The following is an 18382-nucleotide window of genomic DNA, read 5'->3' as shown; positions in this document are numbered from 1 at the left end:
TTTACTTTTCAGAGTCTTCAGATGGTTGCTTTTTGTTTTTTGGTTTTTTTCCCAAGGTTTTTGGTTATAATTGGGAGAAATAGGCTATAATAAACTTACTGTAGTTGACTTGCCCCAAATTTTAAATTTATTTTCTGGGAATTGTAAAATACACTTGTTTCAGAGATTTAGAAAAATCAGAAAAGCTTAAAAATGAGAAGTGTAGAGAATGAGAAATTTGGGCAAATCAGAAAAGTTTAGAGAAGTTTTTAGAGAAATTATCTATAATTGCACTATCTAGTACTAAGCTATTTTAACTTTTTTCTTTAGTTTTTTTCTCTGAATATTTTAACATGATGAACACCATAATGGATATGATTTTTCTTCTTTTACCTAATATTTTTATTAAACAATATTTGTATCATAACATGTTTTTACTAAGTACCTCAGTAAAACTAGCATAATCTGTCATATGGATGTGTCATATACTTAATCATGCTCTTGTTATTAGATACATGGTTTATGTCACTGTGACCATCTTTGTATATACCTTTTTTTAAGTTAACATATAATGCATTATTTGCTTTAGGGGTACAGTCTGTGAATCATCAGTCTTACACAATTTACAGCACTCACCATAGCACATACCCTCCCCGATATCCATAACCCAGCCACCCTAATCCCTCCCTGCCCTCCCCCAAATACATTTTTGCCTCATAACTTTTTTTGGAATGCTTGACTTCACAATTTGTATATGAGGAAATCAAACTTTCCTTAATCTGTTTTAAATAATATTTAATTATTTTCTGAAGTCTAACCCAGTGTGTTTGCATATAATTATCTTCTTATAAACATTTTCAAAATGATATTACTTTTGATAGAGGATCTTGTAGTTTTTGATTGTTTTGAACTTTAGAGTTCATTGTAGGAAAATGTAATTGAAGATGATGTTATAAGCTTTCAGTCCTTGGAGGTATGAATTAATAGGTTAGTAAATTGTGATTTTTATTTTTTTAAGGGAAAATGGAATGGAGATTTTAAAATGATGTTAATATATGCCCAGCATGGTTTCATATTTGCCTCCAGTATGTATTCATATAGAAATAAGGTCTGCATTAGAAATACAGCAATGAGATATGAATGATTAAATTTATTTTGTAGTAAATTTTTTGTGATTCTAATTAGAGACTCTCTATAGCCTAAAGTGTTTGTCTGTGGGTATATGCATGCAACTTTAGGTTCTTTTGTATTTTCTTGGTGGGGGTTTGAATAATTCTGTGTTTAATTTTAAAAGTTTATTAATTCTTGGGGCACCTGGGTGGTTCAGTCAGTTGTGTCTGCCTTTGGCTCAGGCTATGATCCCAGGGTCCTAGGATCTAGCCTCGAGTCAGGCTCCCTGCTCAGTTGGGAGCCTGCTTCTTTCTTACCTTCTGTGCCACCCTCTCCAAACCCCCTGCTCATGCTCACTCACTCTCTCAAATAAATAAATAAAATCTATTTTTTTTTAATTAAAGTTTATGGCACCTAGGTGGCTCAGTTGGTTAAGCGACTACCTTTGGCTTAGGTCATGATCCTGGAATCCCAGTATCAAGTCCCACATCAGGCTTCCTGCTCAGCAGGGAGGCTGCTTCGCCCTCTGACTCTCCCCCATCTCATGCTCTCTCATGTACTCATTCTCTCCCTTCAAATAAATAAAATCTTTTAAAAAAAAAGTTTATTAATTCTATCATGGCCAACCAAATTTTAAGTGTTTTATCAGTTTAAATTTAAGTGTTTATCAGTTTAGCAAAAATTTATTTTTATTTTTTTTAAGATTTTATTTATGTATTTGACAGAGAGAGACACAGCGAGAGAGGGAACACAAGGAGGGAGCGTGGGAGAGAAACAGAAGCAGGTTTCCTGCGGGGCGGGAAGCCCGATTTGGGGCTCGATCCCAGGACCCTGGGATTATGACCTGAGCTGAAAGCAGAGGCTTAACCCACTGAGCCACCCAGGCGCCCCCAGGTTAGCAAAAATTTAAAGGTACTAGCATTTTGTATGGCTTAGCAATGGGGAAATAAGTACTCTAAAATGCTTGTGGTGGAATTATACTTTCGTTTTTTTGACTTATTTTTTATTTATTTACTTATTTAATTTTATTTATTCATTTATGTTATTTTTGTTATTTTTTAAAGATTTTATTTATTTATTTGGCAGAGGGAGACACAGTGAGAGAGGGAACACAAGTAGGGGGAGTTGGAGAGGGAGAAGCAAGCTTCCCACGGAGCAGGGAGCCCGATATGGGGCTCGATCCCAGGACCCTGAGATAATGACCTGAGCCGTAGGCAGATGCTTAACAATTGAGCCACCCAGGCGCCCCTTTAATTTTTTTTTAGATAGAGTGTGCTGGGGAGGCAGAGGAGAGGGAGAGAGAGAATCATAAGCAGGATCTACACCCAGCGTCACCTGACAAGAGGCTTGATCTCATGGCCTTGAGATCATTTCCTGAGCTGAAATCAAGAGTCGGATGCTTAACCAACTGAGTTACCTAGATGCCCCTCAAGTTTTTATTTAAATTTGCAATCAGAAATCTGTGTATAACCTTTGACCCCCAGAAACTTAACTACTTATATCTTCCTGTTGACCAGAAGTCTTACTGATAGAAATAACAGTTACTGTACGGTATTTATGAAAAAACAAAAACAAAAACCCTCAACAACCCATGTATAAGTGGGTCTGCACAGTTTAGACCCTGTGGTCAGCTGTACTGGTACAGGCGTGTGAAGATAAAGCTCCAGGAGTATTCACTACAGCACTATTTCAAATAGTAAAAAACTGGAAACTACCCTAGTGGTGAATAATGTATGGCTCTTCGTTATACTGGATGTTATGTTGACATTAGAAAGATTGAGCTAGGCCTGTTTATTTTAATGTCAGAAAGTGGTCATAGCATTATCAATTAAAGAAATAAGCAAATTATAGGATATTATTTGTAGTATGATCCTACTTATCTATAACAAAAGCTTGATGATGTTGCAGTAAGATCATCTGATGACTTGGTCTTTCACATGCCCATGATACTGGCTTTTAGTTAGGACTTCTCAGTTTGTTAATTGGAACACCTACTAGCCTTGTGATATGGCTTGGGCTTCTTCACAGTGTAGTGGTTGTGTTGCAAAAAGCAGAGTCTGAAGAGAGTCCAGTAGCTTTTGTTGGCTGAGCTTTAGAAGTCACCCAGCTGTCACTTTTACTTTACTCATAAAGCTGTTCAGATTCAAGTAGTGGGAACATAGGCCCTCTCAATGGGAATGAGTATCAGAGTCACATAAAGAGAGTACTGGGGGAGTGCCAGGGTGACTGAGTTCGTTGCGTATATGACTCTTGAATTTAGTGCAGGTCATGACCTCAGGGTCCTGGATCAAGCCCCAAGTTGGGTATTATGCTCAGTGGGGAGTCTATTTGAGGATTCTTTTTCTCCCTCTCTATCTGTCCCTCCCACCTAAAATAAATAAATAATCTTAAAAAGTATATATGTGGAATGGGAGATGATGTGGATATTGTTGGAAAATAAAATCTGCAACATCACGTAATTCTTCAGTTCTCTGTCCTTTGTACATGCTTTTCTCCTTACTTGGAATATAAGGGCTTGTCTGCTCAGCCAACTTCTGTCATGTGGTTTATCAAGCATTTTTTTATGTCCTGAGCCCTGTACTACACATTTTAGATTCATTATCTCAGACCTTTACAATAATTCTCCAATGCAAAGAATACCTTGACTTTACTCAGATGTCTTCCTTTTTTATGAGGACTTCCTTTCCCCAAATCCCCTAAATTGAATTTCCCCCTTAGAACTTTTTATGGACCTACTCTTTTTTAAAAAGATTTTATTTATTTATTTGATAGAGATCACAAGTAGGCAGAGAGGCAGGCAGATAGAGAGGGAAGTAGGCTCCCTGCTGAGCAGAGAGCCCGATGCGGGGCTCAATTCTAGGACCCTCAGACTACGACCTGAGCCGAAGGCAAAGGCTTTAACCCACAGAATCACCCAGGCGCTCCTGGACCTACTTCCTTTAGGTTTTTATTATACTCATTTATATTTTGTTTGATTATATTATCATTTTCCCTGTTAAACTAAATTTCTTGAGACAGGAATTATTTTCACTATATTCCTGTATGTATATATACATTCATATGTATTTCATGTATTCATCAAATATTTGAATATCCCCTACATAACAAGTCTGGATCTGTTGTAGGAAAACAGATAAGGCACAGACCCTGCTCTCTAGTAGCTCATATTTTCATGGATGAGACAGGTAAATGGGAAAATATAATTTAGCTTGATGGATACTTTTGATAGATGGTTTTTACTGAGTGCTCTAAAACCACCCAAGGGGAGCATAACTGGGAATGGGTAATGAGTTGGTTTATGTGCAGGTCTCTTAAGGAGGTCCTTAATAGGGCGCCTGGGTGGCTCAGTGGGTTAAAGCCTCTGCCTTCAGCTCAGGTCATGATCCCAGGGTCCTGGAATTGAGCCCCACATCGGGCTCTCTGCTCAGCAGGGAGCCTGTTTCCTCCTCTCTTGCTCTGCCTGCTTCTCTGCCTACTTGTGATCTCTGTCAAATAAATAAATAAAATCTTAAAAAAAAAAAAAGGAGGTCCTTAATATGCTCTTTCTAAGTTGCTTGTGATAATTCTAAGTGGAGATAGTGATTGTGAGTGAGTTGGTCTGGGTTGGCAGTAACATTTGGGAGTTTTCATTGATATATGGATGAGATTTACATCCATGAGGTATTAACAAAGAGAATAGAAGAGACCAACTAGAGAGAGAAAAGCCAGGGAGTTTAGGACCAAGACTGGATGGAAAACCAAGGGAGTCACAAAGCCTAGAAAAAATTAAAGGAATGGTGAAATACTTATTGTAGATTGTGGAAGAAATGTAGCAGAATAATTGGACATTGTGTTCGTTTAAGGTTGGTGATTACAAATTTATAATGACATTATTTTTCTTGATTGTGTAAATCTTATTTCTTAGATGGATTCAGACCTTAGGAAAGTTATGGTTGTAGTGGTAGCCTGGGGGGCGGGGGGAAGCAAGGGACTTTTGAGGGCCTTGCTCAAAGAAGGTAAGCAAGTGCTGTTGAATAACCGTAAAACTCTGGTTTGAATTCAAAGACTGATTTGATTATCTGTCAATATAGGGTTTCTTTGAAAATGATACTAAGAAATTCTCTGTCGGGATGCCTGGGTGTCTTAGTCAGTTAAGCATCTGTTTTCGGCTCAGGTCATAATCCCAGGATCCAGCGTCCTGTATCAGGCTCCCTGCTCAGTGAGGAGTCTGCTTCTCCCTCTCCCTCTTCCTGCTGCTCCCCCTGCTTGTGCGCTCGCTCGCTCTCTCTCTCTCTCTCTCTCTGTCAAATAAATAAGTAAAATCTTAAAAACAAAGAAAAAAAGAAAAAAAGAAAAGAAGAGGAAAAAAAAAGAAAAGGAAGAAGGAAATTCTCTGAGAGCACCCGGGTGGCTCAGTTAGTTAAGTGTTTGTCTTTGGCTCATGTCCTGGGGCTTGAGCACTGGGTCAGGCTCCAAGCTCACAGAGAGCTTGCTTCCTCTCTCTCTCTGCTTGTTTCTCCGTCTCCCTGCCACTTCCCCTGCTTGTGTGCTTTCACTCTTTCAAATAAACAAATAAATAAATAAAATCTTAAAAGATAAGGGGAAAAAAATTGAAGAGACAGTTTTAAGGTATTACCTGTTTATATTATAATGGTGGCTTTTTTTTTTTTTTTAAGATATATTTATTTATGTGGGAGAGTGTGTTTAAGTGTTGGGGGAGGGTTAGAGGGAGAGAGAGAAGGCAGACACTTAACCGACTGAGCCACACAGGTGCCCAACACAGATATTTTTAAAAAGCTACTAAAGATACACACTAAAATTTGAAGGAAAAATAATTCTACTAGTACATTTAGAGTACTACCTTTTGTGTTATTTGTAGCTCATTTAAAGCTTAGTTTGTGCAGAGAAGTTACAATAATGTATTGAATGTCATATAACTGAGATTTCTTCTAAATGTAGATCATAATCTTTCATATTTTAAGTGTTGATAAAATATAGAGGGTATTATTGGTATCTCACAAATTCTGCTTTTGATTATATAGCAGGCATTAGACTATTCATAGTAGGGAAGGAGAGCTAAAGTTAATTAGTTCAGTGTGGTGCCAGCATACAGACCTAAGTGTTCAATATGTATAATTTTACTTAATTTTCATATCATCCATATAAAGTTGGTATTTTTTAGATGTTATCTTTGGTTTACCAATGAGGAAACAGGATCACAAAGGTTAAAAAGTTGTTGTATGTGTTATCCTTATCTATTAAACCCCAGATCAGCACTTGTTCTAATAAAACATTAATTGAATAATATCCCTGGCCTACAGGACCTTTTAGGATAAATAAGGACATAAAGTGATAGATTAAGTAGTGTGGGCATTGTTTGTATGAAGTTTTTAGGAACATGAAAGTACCACTTAGTGATTTGGTGAGGTTAGGAAAGGTTTTACAGAGCAGTTGATGTTTGAGCTGTGTATTGAATAGGCATTTTTTTTTAAACATGGTTTCAAGTTAATGCTACTACCTTAAAACTGTTGCTAACTTGATATTTTCAGCAGTGATGAGATTAGCGTGTGAGTATTTTCCTGGAAACAAAAGCAATGTGAGAAATACTACCTAATACGCATGAGGACACAGTGTTGAATGTGCTGTATTATGTTACAGTTTTTATTTATGATTTTGTTATTATTTTGAAGTGAAGAATTTAGTAATCCTAGGTGTAATATGATTTCTTTCACTACAGATGTCCTCCTCGCACTTTCTTACCAGCCCTCTGCAAAATTTTTCTTGATGAAAGCGCTCCAGACAATGTGTTAGAGGTGACAGCCCGTGCCATCACATACTATCTGGATGTATCTGCAGAATGCACCCGAAGGATTGTTGGGGTTGATGGAGCTATAAAAGCACTTTGTAATCGTTTAGTTGTGGTTGAGCTTAATAACAGGACTAGCAGAGACTTAGCTGAACAGTGTGTAAAGGTAAGTCTTAATTATGTATTTACTGGTCCATTTGAAGATGACTGGAGAATAAAAAATGGGTTTTGCTAAAAAAAAGAAAATTCTTTCATTATTCTTACTTTATTGAGAGTGGTTGACAGCAATGGACGTTGTAGTCCTTGTTGCATCCAAGAGGATCCCGTACAGCTTGGGAAAAGAAATCTTATCTTCAAAGGAAAATTGTAGGTCACTGGTAATGCTCTCCTGTGCTGGCTCCTGGGTTTCCAGTAGCTTTTGAGATCGGCTATCCCTGTTCTTAGCCAAAATGATTCTGTATGACAACAGCCATGACAACTAATGCTGATTATTACAGTCAGGTATTATACTAAACACTTTACATGTCTTAACTCACCTAGTCTTCATGACAACTTTATATGAAGTAGGTGCTGCTAATATCAGCATTTCTATTTTTTATTTGAAAAAAATTCAAGCATATTGAGGTTAAGTAACTTGGTTGGTGGTGATAGAAGTAGTTTATGACAGAGCCAGAATTCGAAGTTGAGGAGTTTGAAATTAGGAAGTCTGGTTTGACAGCCCATGGATTTAACTATTTTTTTGTACTTCCTTTAGAGTAGCTATTTTGTGTTATTCCTGGTGGGACTAATTTATGAACTTTATGTGACTTTGAAAGCACCAGTGCTGGGTCAGTAGTTTAATAGAACTACTTGATGAGCACATTTAGACTTTACATATTTTTTTGTTTATGATTCCGGTTTCATTCTTGTTAAGAGTCTTCCTGCAGTTTTCAAACTTTCTGTCTCAGGATCCCTTTACAAGTCTTATTGAGGGGCCCTCAAAGAGCCTTATGTAGGTTATATTTATTTATCTTTACCATATTAGATATTAAAACTGAGAAATTTAGAACATATGTTTATCTGAAATTAACACACTCATTATGTGTTAACATACATTTTTAATGAAAAATTACTTCCTGAACAAATAGAAAATTAATGAGAACAGTAGCATTATTAAGCATTTTTGTATGTCTCTTTAATAATGTCTGACTTAATAAAAGAAGTCAGGTCTATCCATGTCTACTTGTGCTTTCAGTCTATTGCTATATCACATATAGCTTTTAAAAAATCCCACCTTACACTCCTGAGAGAATGAGAATGAAAAAGGTAATTACTGTCATGGTATTGGTATTATGAAAAAAGTTTTAACCTCATGGATCTTTGAAGATGTCTTCTCAACATTTCGAGAATTGCTGTTATAGGTGTTAATGTCTTGATTTTCTGCCTCTGTGTCTGTAGATTTATTTTTGTCTCTAGACTCAGATGAAGTGGTATCTATTTTCCTGTTTAGAGCTTTCCCCCCTTATTCTCTCTGTCTTTTTAAAATTTAACTAATTAATTTTAGAGACATGAGTGTGTGAGCAGGGGCAGGGGAAGAAGGAGAGATAGAATCTCAAGCAGACTCCACACTGAGTGTAGAGTCTGACTCAGGGCTTGATCTCATAACCCTGAGCTCATGATTTGAGCTGAAATCAAGAATTGGACATCCAGCGACTGAGCCACCCAAGTTCCCCTCTGTCTTATTCTCTTGATCATATTACTTCATGTTTCTTACAGGACTACGATTTTACTCTATTGTTTATTCATCGACTCATATTATTTCAAACTCTGTCTTGTCTTTTACACCCTGCTCTCCCTTTTTCTGTTTCCTTTGCAGATTATTGTTATTAATTTATTCTTAAATGGTAGTATTTTCCAAGGTTCTTTTTTTTTTTTTAACCTTCTTAAAACTACAACTTTGCCTAGATAATCCCATGTATCAACATCAATACCATTCATTTGTATATGGCCCTCATGTCTTTATCTCTAGCCTGACCTCTCTTTTGAGTTCTAGACTCCATATTCAAAGGCTTGTTGGACAGCTCTAGCAGCTGTTTGAATTCATGATCTTTTACTACAGGTAGTTATTTTAATAATTGTCATTAAATTTACCCATTGTAGGCAGAAACTTGTGCTTTATCCTTTCTTTCCTTTTTTCCATTTTTTTTCCTTTTTTTTCCCATTTTTTTCCATTTTTCCTTCTTTCCTTTTTTCCACTCCACACATGTAATAAATGGTGAAGTATTTTTAGTTTATTTCCTTTTGTTTGTCTCTGTTGTTAGAGCCTTAGTTAAGCTCTCATCCTCTCTTGAATATTAATGCTTGAATTTTTTTTTTTTTTTGCATTTCCCTCTACAGTCTCCCTCTGGCCCATTCTCAGTTATTAACTGGAATTCTGATCATATTATTTTTCTGCTTAAAACGTTTTTCTGGTCTCAGCTTACCAAAAATTGGGATCATTCCCTGTATATTTTCAGACCACAGTGCTTTGAAACCAGAACTCAGTCAAAAGAGGAAAGTTGGAAAGAACTTAAATACATGGAGGCTAAAGAGTGTCCTACTAAAGAATGAAAAGGTCAACCAGGAAATTAAAGAATTAAAAATATTCATGGAAAGAAATGAAAATGAAACACACCTGTTCAAAATCTTTGGGATGCAGCAAAGGCGGTCCTAAGAGGAAAGTATATAGCAATACAAGCCTTTCTCAAGAAATAAAAAAGGTCTCAAATACCCAACCTAACCCTATACCTAAAGGAGCTAGAGAAGGAACAGCAAATAAACCCTAAACCCAGCAGGAGAAGAGAAATAATAAATATCATAGCAGAAATCAATTAAATAGAAACCAAAAGAATGGTAGAACAGATCAACAAAACTAGGAGATGGTTTTTTGAAAGAATTAATGAGATTGATAAACCCCTGTCCAGACTTATCAAAAAAAAAAAAAGAGAAAGGACCCAAATTAATAAAATCATGAATGAAAGAGGAGAGATCGCAACCAACACTAAAGAAATAGAAACAATGATAAGAACATATTATAAGCAGCTATATGCCAGCAAATTAGACAATCTGGAAGAAATGAATGTATTTCTAGAGATACATAAACTACTAGAACTGAACCAGAAAGAAATAGAAAACCTGAACAGACCCATAACCAGCAAGGAAATTGAAGCAGTCATCAAAAATCTCCCAACACCTTTGTGCAGTGGCAGTATCGTAGCCAATGAGGTTTATCCGAGGCATGATTATTGCTAATTAAAAAATCTCCCAACAAAAAAAGAACCCAGAGCCAGTTGGCTTCCTAGGGGAATTCTAGGAGACATTTAAAGAAGACTTAATACTATTCTCCTGAAACTGTTCCAAAAAATAGAAATGGAAGGAAAACTTCCAAACTCATTTTATGAGGCCAGCATTACCTTGATCCCAAAACCAGGCAAAGACCCCATTGAAAAGGAGAATTACAGACTGATATGCCTGATGAACATGGATGCAAAAATTCTCACCAAAATATTAGCCAGTAGTATCCAATAGTACATTAAAAGGATCAGTCACCATGACCGAGTGGGATTTATTCCTGGGCTGCAAGGTTGGTTCAACACCAAACATCAATCGGTGTGATACACTACATCAATAAAAAAAGAACAAGAACCATATGATACTCTCAATAGATGCAGAAAAAGCATTTGACAAAGTACAGCATCCTTTTTTTTTTTTTTTTAAAGATTTTATTTATTTATTTGTCAGAGAGAGAGAGGGAGAGAGAACGAACACAGGCAGACAGAGTGGCAGGCAGAGGCAGAGGGAGAAGCAGGCTCCCCACAGAACAAGGAGCCCGATGCGGGACTCGATCCCAGGACGCTGGGATCATGACCTGAGCCGAAGGCAGCGGCTTAACCAACTGAGCCACCCAGGCGTCCCCAGCATCCTTTTTTGATCAAAATTCTGCACAGTGTAGGGATAGAGGGTGCATACCTCAATATCATAAAAGCCATCTATGAGAAACCCACAGTGAATATCATTCTCATTGGGGAAAGACGGATGGCTTTTCCCCTAAGGTCAGGAATATAGCAGGAATATCCACTATCACCACTGCTATTCAACATAGTACTAGAAGTCCTAGCCTCAGCAATCAGACAAAAAAAATAAAAGTCATCCAGATCGGCGAAGAAGTCAAAGCACCATCCTTTGCAGATGATATGATACTTTATGTGGAAAACCCAAGACTCCACTCCAAAACTGCTAGAACTCATATAGGAATTTTACTGAATACTGACAGTGTCAGAATATAAAATTAGTGCACAGAAGTCAGTCACATTTCTATACCCCAACAACAAGACAGAAGAAAGAGAAATTAAGGAGTCGGTCCCATTTACAGTTACACCCAAAACCATAAGATACCTAGGAATGTCGAACCAAAGAAGCAAATAATTTGTACTCAGAAAACTATAGAATACTCATGAAAGAAATTGAGGAAGACACGAAATAGGAAAACGTACCATGCTCGTGGATTGGAAGAACAAATATCGTGAAAATGTCTAGGCTACCTAAAACAATCTACCCATTTAATGCAATGCCTATCAAAATACCATCAATTTTTTTTTCCAAAGAAATGGAACAAATTATCCTGAAATTTGTATGGAACCATAAAAGACCCCGAATAGCCAGAGGAATGTTGAAAAAGAAAACCTGTGCTGGAGGCATCACAATTCTGGACTTCAAGCTCTATTACAAAACTGTAATCATCAAGACAGTATGGTACTGGCACAAAACCAACTCATAGATCAATGGACCAGAATAGAGAGCCCAGAAATGGACCCTCAGATCTTTGGTTAATTAATCTTCAACAAAGCAGGAAAGAATGTCCAATGGAAAAAAGACAGTTTTTTTCAACAAATCATGTTGGGACAATTGGATAGCAACATACAGAAGAATGAAACTGGACCATTTTCTTACACCATACACAAAAATAGACTCACAGTGGATGAACGAACTCAACATGAGACAGGAATCCATCCAGATCCTTTAGGAAAACATAGCAACCTCTGACCTCAGTTGCAGCAACTTCCTAGAAACGTCACCAAAGGCAAGGGAAACAAGGGCAAAAATGAACTATTAGGACTTCATCAAAATAAAAAGCTTTTGCACAGTAAAGGAAATAGTCAACAAAACTAAAAGACGACCAGCAGAATAGGAGAAGATATTTGCAAGTGACATACCAGATAAAAGTCTAGTTTCTAAAATCTCTGTCTCCCTATAATCCACATCAACCTTATTAGTCTTTAATATGAACAGTTGAGAATTTCAGTCTTGTGTAAGGTACCCACTGTTGGTGGGAATGCAAGCTTGTGTAGCCACTCTGGAAAACAGTATGGAGGTTCCTCAGAAAGTCTAAAATAGAGCAACCCTATGATTCAGCAATTGCACTACTGGGTATTTACCCCAAAGATACAAATGTAGTGATCCAAAGGGGCATGTGCACCCCAAAGTTTATAGCAGTAATGTCCACAGTAGCCAAACTATGGAAAGAGCCTAGATGTCCATCAACAGATGAATGGATAAAGAAGATGTGGCATATATATATGGTGGAATATTATGCAACCATCAAAAAATTAAAATCTTGCCTTTTGCAGCAATATGGATGGAACTAGAGGGTATTATGCTACATGAAATTAGTCCATTAGAGAAAGACAATTATATGATCTTAACTGATATAAGGAATTTGAGAAACAAGACAGAGGATCATAAGGGAAGGAGGGGAAAAATGAAACAAGATGAAACCAGACAGGGAGACAAACCATAAGAGACTCTTTTTTTTTTTTTTAATTATTTTTAAAATTTATTTAATTTTATTTTTTGATTAAAGATTTTTATTTATTTATTTATTTGTTATAGGGGGAGAGAGAGAGCACGAGCACAGGCAGGCGGAATGGTAGGCAGAGGCAGAGGGAGAAGCAGGCTCCCTGCCGAGCAAGGAGCCCGATGTGGGACTCGATCCCAGGATGCTGGGTTTATGACCTGAGCTGAAGGCAGCCGCTTAACCAACTGAGCCATCCAGGCGTCCCCATAAGAGACTCTTAATCTCAGGAAACAAACTGAGGGTTTCTGGAGGGGAGGGAGGTGGGAAGGATGGAGTGACTGGGTGATGGACATTGCAGTGGGTAGGTATGTGGTATAGTGAGTGCTATGAATTGTTTAAGACTGATGAATCACAGACCTGTATCCCTGAAACAAATAGATTATATGTTAATATAAAACAAATGATTATATGTTAATTAAAAACATTTTTCCTAAAAAAAAAATTTTTTTCCCTAGCTTTAAGAATAAAGTCTAAATTTTCTGATAATGCCTATGAGATCTGTGGACTCTGTTAACTCTTTAGTTTTACCCGAACTCCTTAAACATCAACATAATTTGGAAAATGAAAGTTAATTTCTTAAGAAATTTTATTTATTTGTTTGACACAGAGAGAGAGAGTGCACGTGCGCGTGTGCCTATGTGCACGCTCACAAGGAAGAGGGCAGGCAGAGGGAGAGGAAGAGGCAGGCTTCCTGTGGAGGAGGGAGCCTGATGCGGACTTGATCCCAGGACCCAGGTGCCCCTGAGAGTTAATTTTTCATGTTTTGAAATTCAGAGAGTAAGTGTGAGGATTATGAGTAATGTAATAGCAAGCATTTATTTATTTATTCATTTAACGTGTAGGACTTTTGTAATCTTTCGCGAAGTTATTTTAATTGCTTAACTTCCCATGCAGGCTTCACCATCTAAACCTATACTGTTTGATACGGTAGCCATATAGGACATTTCAAATGTGGTACCCGAAAGTAAAATAAGTGTAAAATATACTTGGGATTTTGAAGACTTAGTACCTAAAAGTTTATGGGGTGCCTAGATGGCTCAGTTTGTTGAGCTCAAGTAGTTTGGACTCAAGTTTGACTCAGGTCATGATCTCATGGTCATGGGATCAATCTGTTTAGGATTCTCTCTCTCCTCTCCCTCCCCTTCTGCTCCTCTCCCTGTTTATACTCTCTCGAAAATAAAGATTTTTTAATTTATTTGTCAGAGAGACATAGCGCACAAGTTGGGGGAGCAACAGGCAGAGGGAGAAGGAGGCTTCCCACTGAGCAAGGAGCTCTGTGTGGGACTCGATCCCAGAACTGAAGGCAGATGCTTAACCGACTAAGCCATCCAGGCATCCCTAAAATAATTTTTTTTTTTTTTTAAATCAGGGAGTTGAGCATAAGGAGAGAGAGTAGTGGGGAAAGGGAGAAGCAGTCTCCTCACTGAGTAAGGAGCCTGAGGGACTTGATCCCAGGACCTTAGGATCATGACTTGAGCTGAAGGCAGGTACTTAACCTGCTAAGCCACCCAGGTGTCCCTAAAAAAAATTAAAGAAAAAAAAAAACTGTAAAAAAATACATTAAAGAATGTAAAACATCAAATTTTAAGATCGATAACTTTAAAATGATGCCTTACGTGTATTGGGCTAAGTTAAATGTAATACTCTAATTTGTGGTGATTTACTTTTTAAAATGTGGTTACTGATAAATTTGGAGGACACATTGTATTTTCTGTGATGCTAGAAATTAAAATTGGACTCACTGTATTCTTTTGTTAATTTTTATGTACTGTTTTAGGTATTAGAACTGATATGTACTCGTGAGTCAGGAGCAGTCTTTGAAGCTGGTGGTTTGAATTGTGTGCTTACCTTCATTCGTGACAGTGGACACTTGGTTCATAAAGATACCTTGCACTCTGCCATGGCCGTGGTATCAAGACTCTGTGGCAAAATGGAACCTCAAGATTCTTCTCTAGAAATTTGTGTGGAATCTCTGTCTAGTTTATTAAAACATGAAGATCATCAGGTAAATAAATCACCATTATATACTTTTTATTCAAGAAGTGATTTTATGGGGCGCCTGGGTGGCTCAGTGGGTTAAAGCCTCTGCCTTCGGCTCGGGTCATGATCTCAAGGTCCTGGGATCGAGCCCCGCATCGGGCTCTCTGTTCAGCTGGGAGCCTGCTTCCTCCTCTCCCTCTGCCTGCTTCTCTGCCTACTTGTGATCTCTGTCTGTCAAATAAATAAATAAAATCTTTAAAAAAAAAAAGTGATTTTATAGTGTCCCTCATTTATAACTTTGATACGCTGTTATTTGAACTTTTCACTTGATGAATTAGAGGTAATTCCATTTTCTTTTTTTCTCATTTCATATTTTTTTTTTTTTTTAAAGATTTATTTATTTATTTGACAGACAGAAATCACAAGGAGGCAGAGAGTCAGGCAGAGAGAGAGGAGGAAGCAGGCTCCCTGCTGAGCAGAGAGCCCGATACGGGGCTCGATCCCAGGACCCTGGGATCATGACCCGAGCGGAAGGCAGAGGCTTTAACCCACTGAGCCACCCAGGCGCCCCTCATTTCATATTTCTATATGGTCATCTTTTTTGTTGTGGCATTGACACATTTTAAATTATGAAAGTGCTACATTTATTTTTAAAATTTAAACATTTTAGAAATACATAATTTTTCAAGCTGCATTGTATTCAGTGGTTTGTTGATTCAGCACAATTTTGTTGACTTAAAAAGGTAATTTTCATTAATGTAAAATAACACAGTATTTAAGGTCTTTTATGTGTAATTTTTTTTTTCAAATTAGCATACTTTGGAAAATAAAACTTGACTTTTAAATTCCTTTTTACCATCCTGTTAATTATTTTTGGTTGATATTTGTAGATTTTTGGGGCAGAATTGTTCATAATAATAGTTAACATTTACTGCACTTTTACTGTCCATCTAGTTTCTTTACATTTATCATCTTATTTAAGCTTGGACTGTGAATGATAGGTACTATTATCCCAACTTTATAGCTAAGGGAACTGAGGCCTTGAGCAGTTAAGTAATATCCTTAGGTCATAGACTTAGCAGAAATGTGGAGCCAGGATTAAAATCTAGACGGGTGATATGCTTATATCTTTGCTACAGCTGCCTTTCTTACAATCTCAGGAATGAAATTAGCAGTACCAGACCCTAGTCCTTTTTGGGTGAATTTTATCCATGGGCATATTCTTGATATCATTAGGTTTCAGATGGAGCTCTGCGGTGTTTTGCATCACTAGCTGACCGATTTACCCGTCGTGGTGTTGATCCAGCTCCGTTAGCCAAGCATGGCTTAACTGAGGAGCTGTTATCACGCATGGCTGCTGCTGGTGGTACTGTGTCAGGGCCATCCTCTGCTTGTAAACCAGGTCGCAGCACTGCAGGAGCACCTTCCACAGCTGCGGATTCCAAATTGAGTAACCAGGTGTCAACAATTGTAAGTCTGCTCTCAACACTTTGCAGAGGCTCTCCAGTAGTCACACACGTAAGAGTGTTTTTAGAATCTTTGATTTTTAATCTTTCAGTAAAAGTCTTTTTGTGTAATGCAAATCTATTAAACTTCAACGTTTCTCCATTCCCTTTCTAGGATCTCCTGAGGTCGGAACTTCCTGATTCAATTGAAAGTGCTTTGCAGGGTGATGAAAGATGTGTGCTTGATACCATGCGTTTGGTCGACCTTCTCTTGGTGCTATTATTTGAAGGACGAAAAGCTTTGCCAAAGTCTAGTGCTGGATCTACAGGCAGAATCCCAGGACTTCGGAGATTGGATAGCTCTGGGGAGCGCTCACATCGGCAGCTTATAGACTGTATTCGGAGTAAAGATACTGATGCACTTATAGATGCAATTGACACAGGAGGTCGGAAAATATTTTTTAAAATATAAAAAGAAAACTGTGAGATAGGAATTATATAGGCAATTTCTAGTTTGTAGATTTTAGACAGTATTTTTAGCGGCTGTGCCAGATAATAGAATGGCCAGCCTCTTCTATATCCTCTCCCCTCCCCATACCTATAATTATCAGCCTGTTGCATGATAAAACCTGAGTAAATGAAATGAATAAAGGAAACTAGTACCCTGTTGAATTGTATAGTTTTTTTTTCCTTCTTCTTCTTTTATGTTTATATTTAAGGCTTAAAGCCTTGTGAATCCTCAGTGGTTTAAAAATTTTAGAATATCTTTTTTTTTTTTTTTTTTTTTTTAAAAGATTTTATTTATTTATTTCACAGAGAGAGAGATCACAAGTAGGCAGAGAGGCAGGCAGAGAGAGAGAGAGAGAGGAGGAAGCAGGTTCTCCGCTGAGCAGAGCCCGATGCGGGACTCGATCCCAGGACCCTGAGATCATGACCTGAGCCGAAGGCAGCGGCTTAACCCACTGAGCCACCCAGGCGCCCTAGAATATCTTTTCTTAGCAGAATTTGTTGATGGATGATTTACTACCGTAGAGTTGACCTAAATGTTTAAAATTGACTCTGTATTTAGTGATTGTTAATAACAATCTTTAAATGGTTTCCACTGTAGAAAAATTCAGTATTATTTTGTTGGATTTTTAAAAATTTATTTTTCTCCTTCAAACTTCCAGCCTTTGAAGTAAATTTTATGGATGATGTGGGTCAGACTCTATTAAACTGGGCCTCTGCTTTTGGAACTCAGGAAATGGTAAGCTGATAAATAAAAACTAGTGTTTTAAATCAAAGATAGAACTATTAATAAGGCAACTTTATGATTCTTCATAATTTTACAGGTAGAATTTCTTTGTGAAAGAGGTGCTGATGTTAATAGGGGTCAAAGGTCATCATCATTACATTATGCTGCATGTTTTGGAAGACCTCAAGTAGCAAAGGTAAAATCCAGGTTTTTAAATTATTAATTTAATATTTAACATTTACATGGTTCCAGAATTAGAATGATATAAAAGCTTTTATTCTGTAAGTCATGCTTCCGTGCCATCTCCATTCACTCCATTCCCCATTGCTCACTATAGGTAAGCGTGTCTAGTTTATCTTTTTTTAGTGTTTCTTAACATAGATATAAGCAAAAAGAAATATATATACTTATTCCCTCCTTTTCTAATATAAAGTGTAATGTTACATATACTGATTTATACTTTAGTTTTTCATTTAATAGTGTATATTGAAGATCTCTTCCTATTGGTATTTGGGTAACTTTTTTACATCTGTATACTTGCCCTGTGTGGATATACTACAGATTTATTCACCTGTTGCTAAACACTTTAATTTTTTCAATTTCTTACTCTTGGCACCAAATAATTTTGTACATATTTGTGTTTTTATTTATCATTAAAGCAAATAATTTATTTGCTGAAGAATCATAATATCTTTGACTCTCAGATTAGGAAAGGACATTGGAGAATTCTTTTTATAGTTAGAAATTGAGAAGGTCTAGAGAAGTCAAATTATAAGGGTTGAACCAAATGTGTGGATGATCTAGGTCTCTAGAATGTTATGTTATGGTAGTCTGCCACTAAGTCAGGCACACTTGGATTCAAGCTTTGGCTTATTATAAGCAAGATGGTTTTGTGGCCTTAGGCAAATTTCTTCAATTTGACTTGCAGTTTTTTCGATTGAATGTATATACTGTGTGTCGCATGATTATTGTTATAA

General features: G+C 37.1%; 1 protein-coding gene across 4 annotated transcripts in view; it reads left to right on the top strand.

Annotated features, from left to right (window-relative positions):
* The window catches only part of LOC111158184 (HECT domain E3 ubiquitin protein ligase 1), a 93511-nt gene that overhangs the window by 19029 nt on the left and 56100 nt on the right, over window positions 1-18382 (top strand). For all 4 annotated transcript variants that reach the window (XM_022520098.1, XM_022520122.1, XM_022520113.1 and 1 more), the window contains exons 3-8: window positions 6806-7040; window positions 14524-14751; window positions 15963-16244; window positions 16347-16617; window positions 17341-17417; window positions 17503-17601. In XM_022520098.1, the coding sequence (XP_022375806.1) occupies window positions 6806-7040; window positions 14524-14751; window positions 15963-16244; window positions 16347-16617; window positions 17341-17417; window positions 17503-17601 (1192 nt within the window). The remainder of the gene's footprint in view (window positions 1-6805; window positions 7041-14523; window positions 14752-15962; window positions 16245-16346; window positions 16618-17340; window positions 17418-17502; window positions 17602-18382) is intronic.

Source organism: Enhydra lutris, unplaced genomic scaffold, assembly GCF_002288905.1.
Source record: "Enhydra lutris kenyoni isolate GAN:26980312 unplaced genomic scaffold, ASM228890v2 scaffoldscaffold4, whole genome shotgun sequence".
In the NCBI taxonomy this organism is placed as follows: Eukaryota; Metazoa; Chordata; class Mammalia; order Carnivora; family Mustelidae; genus Enhydra; species Enhydra lutris.
The sequence above is the reverse complement of the archived record's forward strand: the minus strand, read 5'-3'. Positions and strand labels throughout refer to the sequence as shown.